This window comes from Lissotriton vulgaris, chromosome 8 (assembly GCF_964263255.1).
Source record: "Lissotriton vulgaris chromosome 8, aLisVul1.2, whole genome shotgun sequence".
In the NCBI taxonomy this organism is placed as follows: domain Eukaryota; kingdom Metazoa; phylum Chordata; class Amphibia; order Caudata; family Salamandridae; genus Lissotriton; species Lissotriton vulgaris.
In genome coordinates, this window is record NC_141696.1 from 1,420,915,104 (window position 1) to 1,420,930,334 (window position 15,231).

A 15,231-nucleotide genomic window follows, 5' to 3' on the forward strand; every position below is an offset into this window, starting at 1 on the left:
ATATATATATATATATATATATATATATATATATATATATATATATAGTATATATATATATATATATATATATATATATATATAGTTATATATATAGTTATATATTGAGCCTACAGGTGCAAGTGTTCATACAAAGTGTACTGTGCCTTACTGTGTTAGCTTGCCGTGTGTGACGCAGGTGTTCTTGGGGGCGGGTCAGGGTGCAGCACGAGGCTTTAATGAGCCTGCATGTACCAGGTGGAATACCCACTGGGGACAATTTGAACCAACCTAGCTACCGTGGAAGGACAGAGCAGAGCGACAGAGTGTTCACGGAGCAGCGACTCTCTTCTGCTAGAAAAATAAGATGCAAGTCTGTAGGAAAGCAGAAAAACATATATATTTAAAGATGGATGTGCTGCTGTATTTTCCAGTGTTAATTCTGAGTATGGCCGTGGGATTTGGGTTGACAGGAATGAGCCCAGGTAAGCAATTATCAATTATCTCTTTTTCTATTTGTGTTTTTCATTCTGCATAAATCTGTGACATGCTTTATCCTTCCGAGTAAGGAAGGAACAGCTGCGACTTCCTCATGCTCTGGGATATGTCTCGTAATTTTGGGAAAATGTCATCTAGGTAAGCCTATGTACATCATGTAATGGCTGAGCGCTCTCATCTCTGATCCCTTAATGCATATTGTTTGAGAGGTGTGTTAATTGTTGTTGTACGTTTCATACAGCACCTGACAAGTGAAACAGACAACAGACAATATCTCTGTACAATATGGGCTTAACTGACCACAAAAGAAAGCAACATTTTGCCATGCTTGGGTCAGGAAAATAATTATAGATTCGAAGATTTGATTATTAATTTTAAAGAGAATTACGAGGTAAAGAGCCAGAACATTCAAGAAAGCTTTATTTGGGAATACCTGATGTCCATCCCCCCTTAAATCCACAAAACACCTGCCAATATTTAATCACAACAATGACAAAGCGTTTTCGCACTCTCTATGGGCTGGTTGCTAATTGTTGCCCGCGTGACATAACATGGCTGCCATTAGTGACAGCGGTGTTGATTATGTGTAGAGCAGGAAAGTTGTTTTCATGATTTTTCTGACAGGCAACGCAGATACTTTCATGAATGTGCACGCGACCAATTCATGGCCATTAGATCTCGTGCTTCGTTTCCTCCTATTTTAACTAACTATCCACAAAATTAAGGATAGGGAACTGTGTCTTTGCAAGTTTGTCCTTCGCTTTTTTTTTATCCACATTGAACATATTTTCCCACATAGAGAAATCTCTCCAGCTAGACATGAACATATGGAAGCAACTGGGGAAGTTTCCCATTCTAAATGCAGTGCACGCTTGTGTCAACCTTTTTTTTGGAGTAAGTTAACCTGTACATTCACGGTGGGACAATTTATCGGGAATGTTTGCACCTATACACAAAGTTCTGCCTTAATTCTTTACTAGTAGCCATCTTCCTGGGCCTCCGAGTCCGATGGGAATTCCAATATACCATATACCAACGAGATCAGGGAGCCATACAACATGACAGCATGGGAGTAGGCCAAGAAATGCCTCAGCTTTTGAATTTATGAGAAGGGATATTACAGACCCTAAATCCAACTTTGCACAGTTTTAAGTGGAAATGATGACGTCAAAATGGTTTGTCGACCAGATCCTAAAGGTGAAACATTGTTAGAGTAAACTCACTTTGGAGTTGAGAAGGTTGTAAGGTGTCAAACAAAATTAGTTGCGGTGCACTGTGTGCTTGTTGCAGGCATCAGCTTACTTTATACGTAGCTCAGGTTATAGTAATAGATAATAGTTAGCACATGTTGTGAACTGGAGACTAAACATTGTAATGGTGAAGTGTGGCAGCTTGATACATTGGGTTAAGAACAAGGAGAGATGAAGTCTGCAATGATAGCCATAGAAAAACAAGTTGTATGATTGAGCTCTTCACAAAAGTGGAAAAATAACTTGGAATTATGAAAAAAAAACAGACAACTATTATGTGAGGTGCCATCTTAGGTTCACTAGAGATAAGTGTAAAGTCTTGGTCTGAGGGCCTGAATATGGAGCATTAAGTCTGGTTTTGGAGATTTCATAAGGATACAAACATCTATTGAGCACAGTTTTCTCTACCATCTCTCCTTTCCTGCTGTTAGCATGTTTAGCATGTTTACCTTCTTCATAGGTCTTGTTGAACCCCAGGTGCCATTTTGTCTGCTCGTCAAGGGACAGTTCCCAATGAGGTGAAAATATTAAGCGCCTTCTGCAGAATAGTATAGCTAGACCAGAGGTGAAGATAGAGTGACGAGAAGGGGGTAAATGAGCAACATGATGGCTGTCATTTGAATTGCAGATGAACTATAATGTACAATACAATGTCCCTGAAGAGTTGATGCAGTCAGACATGATGGAGTAAGTTAATAGGGCTGGGACAGATTGAGGGGTGCAGGAGTACAGACAAAGCAGCCTTATTGACGAAGAGCAAGCACTAGGGTAACATAGGCAATGTTGGTGCAAAACGCAACGGTTTAACCGCCAGCTAGCCTACCTGCTTAAAATGCTGTTTGACACCATTTATTCTTTGCATTGGAAGAGGTGGGAGTTTTGTGTGGAAACCTGGACAAGCACTATAGCAATTTAAGGGATTTAGAAATGTTGATGCAGTACTGCACCTGCGCTGCTGCTTTTTATAGAATTCAGAAATCCCTGTGCACAACTGCACCAGCATCAGTGACATCTGTCTATTTCACACGTATCTGTGCACACCTGCACCAGCATCAGTGCTAGCTGTCTATTTCACACGTATCTGTGCACACCTGCACCAGCATCAGTGCCATCTGTCTATTTCACACGTATCTGTGCACACCTGCACCAGCATCAGTGCCAGCTGTCTATTTCACACGTATCTGTGCACACCTGCACCAGCATCAGTGCCATCTGTCTATTTCACACGTATCTGTGCACACCTGCACCAGCATCAATGCTAGCTGCCTATTTCACACGTATCTGTGCACACCTGCACCAGCATCATTGCCATCTGTCTATTTCACACGTATCTGTGCACACCTGCACCAGCATCATTGCCATCTGTCTATTTCACACGTATCTGTGCACACCTGCACCAGCATCAGTGCCATCTGTCTATTTCACACGTATCTGTGCATACCTGCACCAGCATCAGTGCCATCTGTCTATTTCACACGTATCTGTGCACACCTGCACCAGCATCAGTGCCATCTGTCTATTTCACACGTATCTGTGCACACCTGCACCAGCATCAGTGCCAGCTGTCTATTTCACACGTATCTGTGCACACCTGCGCCAGCATCAGTGCCATCTGTCTATTTCACGCGTATCTGTGCACACCTGCGCCAGCATCAGTGCCATCTGTCTATTTCACACGTATCTGTGCACACCTGCACCAGCATCAGTGCCAGCTGTCTATTTCACACGTATCTGTGCACACCTGCACCAGCATCAGTGCCATCTGTCTATTTCACGCGTATCTGTGCACACCTGCACCAGCATCAGTGCCATCTGTCTATTTCACACGTATCTGTGCACACCTGCACCAGCATCAGTGCCAGCTGTCTATTTCACACGTATCTGTGCACACCTGCACCAGCATCAGTGCCATCCGTCTATTTCACAAGTATCTGTGCACACCTGCCCCAGCATCAGTGCCATCCGTCTATTTCACACGTATCTGTGCACACCTGCACCAGCATCAGTGCCATCTGTCTATTTCACACGTATCTCTGCACACCTGCACCAGCATCAGTGCCAGCTGTCTATTTCACACGTATCTGTGCACACCTGCACCAGCATCAGTGCTAGCTGTCTATTTCACACGTATCTGTGCACACCTGCACCAGCATCGTGCCATCCGTCTATTTCACACGTATCTGTGCACACCTGCACCAGCATCAGTGCCATCTGTCTCTTTCACACGTATCTGTGCACACCTGCACCAGCATCAGTGCCATCTGTCTATTTCACACGTATCTGTGCCCACCTGCACCAGCATCAGTGCTAGCTGTCTATTTCACACGTATCTGTGCACACCTGCACCAGCATCGTGCCATCCGTCTATTTCACACGTATCTGTGCACACCTGCACCAGCATCAGTGCCATCTGTCTCTTTCACACGTATCTGTGCACACCTGCACCAGCATCAGTGCCATCTGTCTATTTCACACGTATCTGTGCCCACCTGCACCAGCATCAGTGCTAGCTGTCTATTTCACACGTATCTGTGCACACCTGCGCCAGCATCAGTGCTAGCTGCCTATTTCACACGTATCTGTGCACACCTGCACCAGCATCATTGCCATCTGTCTATTTCACACGTATCTGTGCACACCTGCACCAGCATCATTGCCATCTGTCTATTTCACACGTATCTGTGCACACCTGCACCAGCATCAGTGCTAGCTGTCTATTTCACACGTATCTGTGCACACCTGCACCAGCATCGTGCCATCCGTCTATTTCACACGTATCTGTGCACACCTGCACCAGCATCAGTGCCATCTGTCTCTTTCACACGTATCTGTGCACACCTGCACCAGCATCAGTGCCATCTGTCTATTTCACACGTATCTGTGCCCACCTGCACCAGCATCAGTGCTAGCTGTCTATTTCACACGTATCTGTGCCCACCTGCACCAGCATCAGTGCCATCTGTCTATTTCACACGTATCTGTGCACACCTGCACCAGCATCAGTGCCATCTGTCTCTTTCACACGTATCTGTGCCCACCTGCACCAGCATCAGTGCTAGCTGTCTATTTCACACGTATCTGTGCACACCTGCACCAGCATCAGTGCCATCTGTCTCTTTCACACGTATCTGTGCACACCTGCACCAGCATCAGTGCCATCTGTCTATTTCACACGTATCTGTGCACACCTGCACCAGCATCAGTGCCATCTGTCTCTTTCACACGTATCTGTGCCCACCTGCACCAGCATCAGTGCTAGCTGTCTATTTCACACGTATCTGTGCACACCTGCACCAGCATCAGTGCCATCTGTCTATTTCACACGTATCTGTGCACACCTGCACCAGCATCAGTGCCATCTGTCTATTTCACACGTATCTGTGCCCACCTGCACCAGCATCAGTGCCATCTGTCTATTTCACACGTATCTGTGCCCACCTGCACCAGCATCAGTGCTAGCTGTCTATTTCACACGTATCTGTGCACACCTGCACCAGCATCAGTGCCATCTGTCTCTTTCACACGTATCTGTGCACACCTGCACCAGCATCAGTGCCATCTGTCTATTTCACACGTATCTGTGCACACCTGCACCAGCATCAGTGCCATCTGTCTCTTTCACACGTATCTGTGCCCACCTGCACCAGCATCAGTGCTAGCTGTCTATTTCACACGTATCTGTGCACACCTGCACCAGCATCAGTGCCATCTGTCTATTTCACACGTATCTGTGCACACCTGCACCAGCATCAGTGCCAGCTGTCTATTTCACACGTATCTCTGCATAGCTGCACCAGCATTAGTGCCATCTGTCTATTTGTTTATTTATTTATTTATTTTGCGATTTCTAAAGCGCCTGGTGACCCGTAGGCATCCCCGCGCTGTAAATCTGTGGAGACCAGGAGAGGGGGGAGAGGGAATGAACTATTTGGGAAACAGGAAGGTTTTAAGTTTTTTTCGAAATAGAGTGTGAGAGGGTTCCAGACGTAGACTGCGTGGGAGTGAGTTCCATCCTGTGGAAGCTTTGACCGAAAAGCGACGACCACCGTTGCGAGCCTTCCTGAATTTTGGTACAGTGGCAAGATGTTCGGCGTCGGAGCGAAGGGGTCTGAGGGCTTTATATGGGATAACCATGTCTCTCAGAGCGGCTGGACCAACACCATTGATGAGCTTATGGGTGGTGCACAGGGCTATAAACTCAACTCTCTGGCGACAGGGAGCCAGTGTAGGGCCTTGAGGGCAGGCTTGGCTGAAGCTCTGGGTGGGAGGTTCATAATGAGCCTAGCTGCCGCATTTTGGGTGCGTTGGAGTTTGGCCGTATCTGTGCACACCTGCACCAGCATCAGTGCCATCTGTCTATTTCACACGTATCTCTGCACACCTGCACCAGCATCAGTGCTAGCTGTCTATTTCACACGTATCTCTGCACACCTGCACCAGCATCAGTGCTAGCTGTCTATTTCACACGTATCTGTGCCCACCTGCACCAGCATCAGTGCCATCTGTCTATTTCACACGTATCTCTGCACACCTGCACCAGCATCAGTGCTAGCTGTCTATTTCACACGTATCTGTGCCCACCTGCACCAGCATCAGTGCCATCTGTCTATTTCACACGTATCAGTGCATGGCTTCACTTGCAGCGATGCAGTCTCTGTTATTCCGAAATATCCGAGCATAACTGAATTTGTAGTGTAGTGATCTGTGTGTTCCTGAAAGGTCTTTCCATAACCACAGCCAGGTGACTCAATAGGGTCTTTGGGGAAAGAACTGGCAGCAAAGCAGAGATTCCTTCAGTAAAGCAAACTTTATCCGTCGTAAAATTCTGTGTTTGTGGGACTGATAGCCGTGGTTGGGCTGAGCATCAAACGCACACGTGGTATAAATGTTCAAACCAGCCCGCTCCCTTTTCTCCCCTCTCTGTATCTCTCTCATTTCACACATCCAATCTCTGCTTCTCTCCATCTCCGGAGGTCCCCACTCTCTGCTGCAGGTATCATGGGGTTGAGGGGGAGAGGTGGAGAAAGAGACCCAGGGGTCAGCAGCTGCCCTGGCCTTCCAAACACAGCCCGTAATCCCAGAATTCCCAGGGGAAATCCCTGACTGAATAAATGGCCAGTCCGGCCCTCTGATGAACATTTAGGATGAAACATTGATCAATGTATACAGCACTGCATCGTGTACTGTAAACCTATCCCAAGGGTGGAGCCTCGTGTACCGTTCCTTATTTATCTTTGGAACGATTTTTTCATTAATCATTCAGTGATCTAAGGCGTCAGAACCTCGCATTCAAAGTGAGGCTCCAGAATGCTCTAAAATAAAAGTAGTTAAAAAAACTCTATTGAGGCGAAACCAATTTTTGTGTGAAATGTAGAAGGGCACTCATTTCGAAGTCTTTAGTGTGAGATTTGGAAGAGTAGTGATTTTGAATTTGTGCTAACAACCCACCGTTGCTAAAGGGCAATTTTAAACAATGTGATGAGACAAAAACCTTCTTGCTGAATCCAACTTGGAGTATTCAAGTTGCCGGCTATTTGCCTTGTTTCTTATCAGGCTATCATCGTAAATATAGTTACTTTTGAAATGTAGCAAAGTGCTTATAAGCATCATTGCTTCACACGTGTATTTGTTCTTGTTGGCCATTTTATGCTTGCATAGTTAGTTTGATTATATTGCCATATAAATCGCATTCATTGATGTTTGATCTAGTTTTTTAGATCTTTGCTACAGGCAGCTTTAGCTGTTTGTTGGCCAGACCTATTGCTTTAAAATACGTAGCGTAGGCTCTGGGTCAGCATCTTGCTCATGATTAGATGGCTTTGTAGCCTGCCTCTTGTCCCTGCTCCTGAATTAGGAGCTTTCCTCCCTTTCCGGACAGGAGCATTTTGGTCTCGCAGTGTTCTTACTGAATTACTTTCATCTTTCCACTGCTGTCATTGCTTGCATTCAGGGAACGAGTTTCTTCTTTTACTGTAGGCACTGCGTGAACGTGCATGTGTTTTCTTGCTCACTCCACTGTGTACAGCTGCCCTTTTCACATTCCTAAACCCCTGTGTTGCTTCCACAAACCTTCCCTTCCCTGTTCATCCATTGCTTCCCTTTCCACTTCCCATCCTGCTGGTGTGTTTAAAAAAAGTGTATTTCACCTCATCCTCCACTGCTCAATCGTTGCCAGGCTCCTCCCCATTTCTAAACCCCTCCCTCCTTTATACTCCATGAATACTGCTGATTGTTTGGCTTTGTTTTATTTTGCCACAAGTGCCAGGGCATCTCTTCTGTTTCACTGTTGATGTAAAACAATACCCAGTTGCAGCATGTTTACCACGATGACAATTTGTCTTAAATCTTCTAACATTTGTGAATACATGGTTTGTTCAGCAGACAGCTAAAGGTGTCTGTACATGACACCTAGCACCCTTTCTTCCAAAATACCCATTTCCCTAAGTTTCCCTGGGCTAAAAATATTCCCACAGATGAATGAGCCTGTATTTACTTTCTTCAACTAAGCAACTGAGAATGACAACATCGATGCTATTGCGCACCCAAAATACTCTGTCATGAAAGCACAGGCCCAACCTCCCACTCACTGAGGGTGAGTTCAGAAAACCTTCAATTCTTTTTTATACATATATTTAGTGTTGTACTTTCAGTTATAACCTCAAAAGAGAATTTTCATTTTTACGCACCCCATATATGTCACCCTCAACCAAATACCACTCACCTAGTAAAAGAAGCTCACTGATCACTAGGCAGGAGTCTCCACTGACTACTCTCCTGCATGTGCACTTCCCTGAATTTACTTACAGAGAGTCAGTGTCAGCATCAGCATCAGAAATTCGCTAGAGGGCGCCACCACTCAGGTGTCAACACCTTCTTTCTTCAATGGTTAATGTCAATATTATTCAGACATTGTCAGAAATGGGGTCAACGGCACACACCAGCTGTACGCCTCTCTGAACCCAGTTGGGTCCCTCTGTCAATACTTTTCAGGGGGGATCCATACTTCGGGGTCGGGGCTCGGTGGAGTGTGGGCGCCATCTTGAGCTGGGCAGGTCAGGCGACCTAGCTCGACGCCACACCCCCCGCGCTCCGACCCTATTTAGTCGTCCCCTAATGAGGGAGCGCAGCGGACGAGCGCAGCGGGCGCGACGAAGGCGCGCCGAAGTCAAGCCAAAGTCCTGCCCGTCTGCGCCCGTCCGCGGCCGGACAGGGCCAGGGGCGCGGCCATATGTACCTCCCTATTCCTCTTCGGCTCTCATCGCTCTTCGTGGCCCTTGGCCCTTAGCAGCTTCTACCATCAGACACATCACTGATTCTGGCCTGTATCTTAATCCCCATTATCCGGTATCCCCTACCTTCTCACTCTCCTTGTCCCACCCACTTGACCCTTCCCCTGCACCTCCTTCCCTCCCTCTATCTCTTATTTTACTTAATACCAGGTCGGCCGTAAAGCACCATCAAGAGCTATTTGTGCTGTTGGACACCCACCGGCCTGATATGTTATTTCTAACAGAAACATGGTTCTGTGAGACCTCATTGCCCTCTCTGTTGGCTGCTCTCCCTACCTCTTATGTGGCCCTTCGTGCCGATCGATCAGGGGGTAAGTTAGGAGGTGGAGTAGCCCTTATTTCTAGAGCCGAGTATAATTTTCAACTCCTTCCTTCCCTCACTATCAACTCCACCGAGCACCTGGTAGCTCGTTCTCTGGCTTTCTCTCCCCCGCTCACCTGCCTACTGATGTACCGCCCACCCCAACCTACCCAGTCATTCCTGCCGGCTTTTCAGGACCTGTTAGCCACTTTAGCTATAAATCATGCCTCTATTCTGGTACTGGGGGATTTTAATTACTGGCCCTCAGACCCTCAGGAAAGCTTAGCTTCCAAACAATTTTCCGACTCACTCACTTCCCTTAACTTTGCCTCTCACTTACACACTCCTACCCACACTCACGGTCATGTACTTGACCAGGTCTGGTCCCTTAATGTATCGGTCTCTTCCATGACCGTGTCCCCATGTCCTTGGTCAGACCACGCCACGGTATCCTTTTCTCTCCACCCTAGGTTGGCAACTAAGACTCCACCTGCCAAAAATATCTGGGCACGCAACTGGAATAGGGTGGACTTTACCGCCCTGTCATCTTCGCTGCTAACCTCCGCACCTAACCTTGAGGGCCTATCTTCCACCTCCCAAGCCGCCGCCATTGACACCTGGCTTGCGGGAGGCTGTGATAAGGTAGCCCCACTACGACGGATATCCACTCAAAGACCTAAGGAATCCAATCGCTGGTTTGGTGACGATCTAAAGGCAAAGAAGCTGACTCTTCGGCGTGCAGAAAGGCACTGGAGAATGGACTACTGCCCCTTATTAAAAAAGTCCTATTTATTTTTGCTGAATGACTATAAAAAAGCTATATTGAGCGCCAAAACAGCTCATTTCTCAGCGAAAATATTGGCAGCAGAGAACAAGTCCAGGGAGATCTTCTCCATTGTCCAGGACCTGGCGTATTCAGACAGAGCTTCCCCCAAACCTCCCCCTTCCCAGTCCCTCTGCGATTCACTGAACATCTATTTTTTGGAAAAAATTGTCAATATCAGAGCTAACATCCCACCTCCTTCCCACGCTTTTGTGGAGCCTACTCCTCCGACTGTTCATTGCCTTCTTTTCTCCTTCCCTCCGCTCACTGAGGGGGCATTCCTTGCAACACTCCCCAAAATAAAATCTGGTTCCCCGGCGGATACCTGCCCTGCCTATATCCTCCAACAAATCTACTCGGTCTGCCCCAAACCACCTTTATCCCTTCTTAACAGCTCGCTGGCTCAGGGTGTAGTAATTCCAGCTTTGAAATCTGCCACCGTAGTCCCTATCCTTAAGAAGCCTGGGCTGGACCCTTCTATCCCAGCCAACTACCGCCCCATTTCCCTCCTGCCCTATCTGGGCAAGGTACTAGAGCGACACGTTACATCAGTCCTCAGTGCCCATGTGGAAGCAAATGGTGGCCTTGCGTCCAGCCAGGCGGGCTTTCGGCCTAGGCACTCCACCGAGTCCGTCGTGGTGTCGGTCCTGAACCATCTCAGGGAGGGCATGGACCATGACAACAACCAGGCCTTGGTGCTCCTCGACCTCTCCGCCGCCTTCGACACGGTTGACCATACCATCCTACTGTCCCGTGTCGGAGCGGCGGGGGTCGAGGGCCCAGCCCTGGTGTGGTTAGCGTCCTTCCTGAGGGACCGTACCCAGGCGGTTCGGCTGGGGGATTTCTCGGCCACTCAACTCCAACTCACTTGTGGTGTCCCTCAGGGTTCTTCCCTTTCCCCCCTCCTATTCAATCTCTACATCTATCCTTTGATTTTTGCCCTTCAACAGCTGGAGGTCACTGTGTTTAACTACGCAGATGACCTCCAGCTTATCTTCAACCTTTCCTCTTCTCCTCATTCTATTTCTAACTTTCAGTCTATTATGATTTTTATCAGGGACTGGATGAACCACAATCATCTGAAGTTGAATCCTGATAAAACAGAGTTGGTCCTTACAGGTGGTTCATCCAGTCCCTGGAACTCCCTTTTCTGGCCCTCCTCTTTGGGACCCCCTCCCACACCCTCTTCCTCAGTTAAAACCCTGGGTATCAAACTTAATAACCATCTCAACCTCCACTCACAAATCAGTTCTGTTGTATCTTCTTGCTTTCTTGTTCTCCGCACCATCCGCTCTGTCTCCCGTTTCTTTTCTCCTTCTGCCCTCAGGTTAATCATGTCCGCCCTGGTTGTTTCCCGGCTGGACTACGCCAATGCCCTCTACAACGGCATCCCGGCTTACAGTCTCCAGAAGCTCCAGCTGGTTCAAAACCAGGCGGCCAGATTGATCCACGGACTTTCTCGTTTCCATCATTCCACCCCCCTGCTGAAAGCACTGCACTGGCTGCCTGTAAAGGAGCGAACCTTATTTAAGACTGGCTGCATGGTCTTCCAGGCACGCCAAGGGACTGCTCCAGCCTTCATTTCTTCTTTACTCAAAGAATACACCCCTGTTCGCGAGTTGCGGTCATCTACCCAATCACTCCTACAAGTCCCCAGATACAGACGTAAGAAATGGGGTGGATCCAATTTTTCTGTTTTGGCACCCTCCTTTTGGAACTCCCTTCCTGACCATTTACGTTCGGCTACTCACTACCCTGCCTTCCGAAAAGAGCTCAAGACTTTTCTTTTTACCCAAGCTTTCCCAATGTAATTCCTTCCCCTCCCTGTCATCTCTAGTCTTGTTTGTGTCACTGCTAAAGTTTGCCTCCATAGCGCCAAGAAACCGCATGGTGAACGTTGCGCTCAACAAATACTTTTTAAATTAAATTAAATTAAATTCCTTAACAGGGTCTCCGTCATGGCGGTTTACTTCTACATGTCACTCCCTTCAAGGACCAGTAGGGCGTACCTCCCATCCTCCGGAATATAACTCCCCAGGACAGTTCCACAATCTTCCTCATGGATCCTGCCCACTGCCAGAGCTCTCTCATACTCCTGCAACCACTGACATATGTCGCCCCCTCATTTAAACTAAGTTCCAAGTCTGTGGGTATATGAATGGTATTTCTAACACCAGACTCACTATTTCTGCCACCTCTAGACTCTACCTGCGGTAAGTCCAGAACTCTCAAATTACGCTCATGGGCCAGTTTCCTTTCCACCAGAGCAAGTTTTTCCCTGGCGAAGGCCCTTTCAGCCTCTTCTATCCTATCCTCAGCTAAGACTCTTTCAGCCATTGCCCTTCTCTCTTCTAAAGCCTTCTGCAATCTCAGGTCCCTTTCAGCCTGTCTATCCTTGAGTTCCTCAGGGTTCAGGGTGTGGGAGGTGACCCTGTTATTGGCCCTGGACCCAGCAAGGGACTTCCTATCTGTCGGGTCCTCTCTTTCTACTGACGTCCCTGCCCAGTCAGTCTCTCCCTCCTCCTCACTCTCTTCAGGGCCACTGCGCTCTAGGGGGCAGATTGGGAACCCTCTCACTCATGGTCCTCACTGATCTCAGGGTCCTCCTCAGGGTCTTCCACAAAACCACCACCCTCCTGGTCCTCTTTTAAGGTTGCTTCCCCACATTCCCTTTCAAAATAGTAAAAGGCTCTCTGAAGGTCCCGCTCAGTAGATTCCCCATCCACAGGTATCCCTTTAAATTCGCCAAATTGTAATTCAATAGGTAATCTAGGTTAAAGATTAACCTATTTGTGGCAAGATATAAAAAACATAAGTGCAACAACAAGATTTTCAGGCCTAAGATATGAAGCAGGAGTAAACAATAAAGTTGACTAATGTGAGAAAATAGGAAAAAAACACATAATGGTCTAAGTGCAGAGTTGTATTGCAACTATGAGTTACTGTGGTATCATGCAAATGCAAGCCCTATCCTCATCGCTGATCACTAATGTTAGAAATGGGGTTTCTGGTTGGCTTGGGTATGCACCTAAGCCAGGCAGAACCCACCACTCTGGTCAGGGCAAGTCAGTTTCACACCAAAGATAACTTGTGCTCACCCTCTAGTAGCTTGGCTCCAAGCAGTCAGGCTTATCTTCAGAGGCAATGTGTAAAGCGTCTATGCAACACAGTGAATACACCCCCAAAAAAAGACTCCAAACAGGATTATATGAAAATATTTATGGTATATTATACGTAAGACAAGACCAAAGGGACATGAATCATCAATACTGTGCATACTGTGCAAATCCTGAGATATTATTCAAGTTTCAAGTTTCAAGTTTAATTTTATTTTGTTTGAATAATTAAAATCTTACAAAAAAGGTACACATTAAAATATCTTCAACAATAAAAAGTTTAAGAACATCATACAAATAATAATGCTAATCTTTTTAAAAGAGGAAATCTACATAAAATTTTCCTTAAGGCCTTTTGCAATCACAGTTAACATTTTTACAAAAGCAGCATTCATTAGTAGATTGTTCGGGCTTAGACATGCCATTATTGCTTGTCTACAAGTTTTTATACCTCGAGATATTATTCGTTATCCTGACAATGCAAGAATCAAAACGACATACATTATGACATCAGTACAAGAAACGCATCAGTTAGGTTAAAGGAAAATACTGGTCACCAATTATAACCAGTAGAACACAAGTCACAAAATAACACCATTAACACATTGGGTGCAGTGTACCTGCACTTCCTTTTAAGCTTTATATGGTTATTAGATATCCACCGTAGGACGCAAACAGTTCCTCATGACTTATCTTCAGGGCCATAGAGTGGGCTTTGGGTCAGGCACTCACTCATGACTGGATGGCTTTCTCATCTATCTCACTTCCCTGATTTTGATTTGATGACGTTCCTCCCTATTCTTATGTTTGTTTCACCCAAGGAGTTTTTATTTTGCTCCTTTTTAACTGGATGGCATGAAACCTTTCAATGCTGATGTCGGAGTCTGCATTGAAGTGGATAGGAGTAACAAGTTTATCTTTCTCCCTGCTTCCTCTCCTCCTTGTCTACCTTTACAATAAAGAACTTTATTTGGCTCTGGTGGCTCAGTGGACTTATCAATCTACCCTAGACATCTTTGTATGACCACATGGTCACAGGTTCAGACCTGGCAACATCTACTCAGCCTGTAATTTTCATTTCATTTCATGAGCATCTGGATTGATAGATCTGCATCATGTCACTGATGCGTCTACTCAGCCTGTCATTCTTCTGAGATCAATGATTTTAGTACAGTCGTCTTGTGTAACAATAGCCATCTGGAATCTGACATTAGATCCAAGACAACATGTTGAAGGTGAACCTTTGCAAAACAAATGTTTATGTTTGTTGAGCTTTGATACCCAAGGTTTCACACTGAACGGGGAGAAGGTTATAAAATTTCCATGTTATCCTAGAGGATAATTCTGCAGTAGAATGCTGGTGCCAACAAAGGCAAGACCAATGGGACAACTATGTCTTCACATGCTGGATCCGGATATATCACTGAAAAAAACAAAGGTTAAAGTAAAGTTATAGTTAGGTTAAATGTTCAGTTTTAAACTCTAAAAACTACAGAAATTCACCAGTCATAGATAGAATTATCTCAGGTAACTGTAAATCTTGCCCTAAGGTAATTGTAACATGGGCCTACCATGCACAGTGATATTATCTATGATGTCAAAGAAGATGTCATGAGTGATGTAATATGTAGGGTAATTAGCAGTGCATGGTGGGGACGTGAGATATAGTTATTTAGGGCTCCAGTTATAATAACTTGAGATAACTACAACTATAAAAGGTGAGTTTCAGTGGTTTTTAGTTTAAAACTGAACAATTCATCTAACTGTAATGCTACTTGAAACTTTGTTTTTTTTCAGTTGATTTCTAGGTTATCTTTAACGTAAAGTGATAATTAACATACATTAATCAAACCAGCCAACCCTCCCCTCCAGAGGCAGCTCATCCTATACCACACACACCCTTCAGCCGGGTTGGCCTCCAGGCCTGGCCCTGGAGACCCCTTTTTCTTTAAAGAGTAGAGGGGCCATGTTGGGC

The 15,231-nt window shown here is 46.0% G+C and overlaps 1 protein-coding gene across 1 annotated transcript in view; it reads left to right on the forward strand.

Moving 5' to 3' along the window:
• The first annotated feature begins 358 nt into the window (after positions 1-358).
• The window catches only part of LOC147698856 (uromodulin-like 1), a 569,037-nt gene continuing 554,164 nt past the window's right edge, over positions 359-15,231 (forward strand). The window contains exon 1 of the mRNA XM_086935447.1: positions 359-464. Coding sequence (XP_086791573.1) covers positions 389-464 — 76 coding nt within the window. The 5' untranslated portion in view covers positions 359-388. The remainder of the gene's footprint in view (positions 465-15,231) is intronic.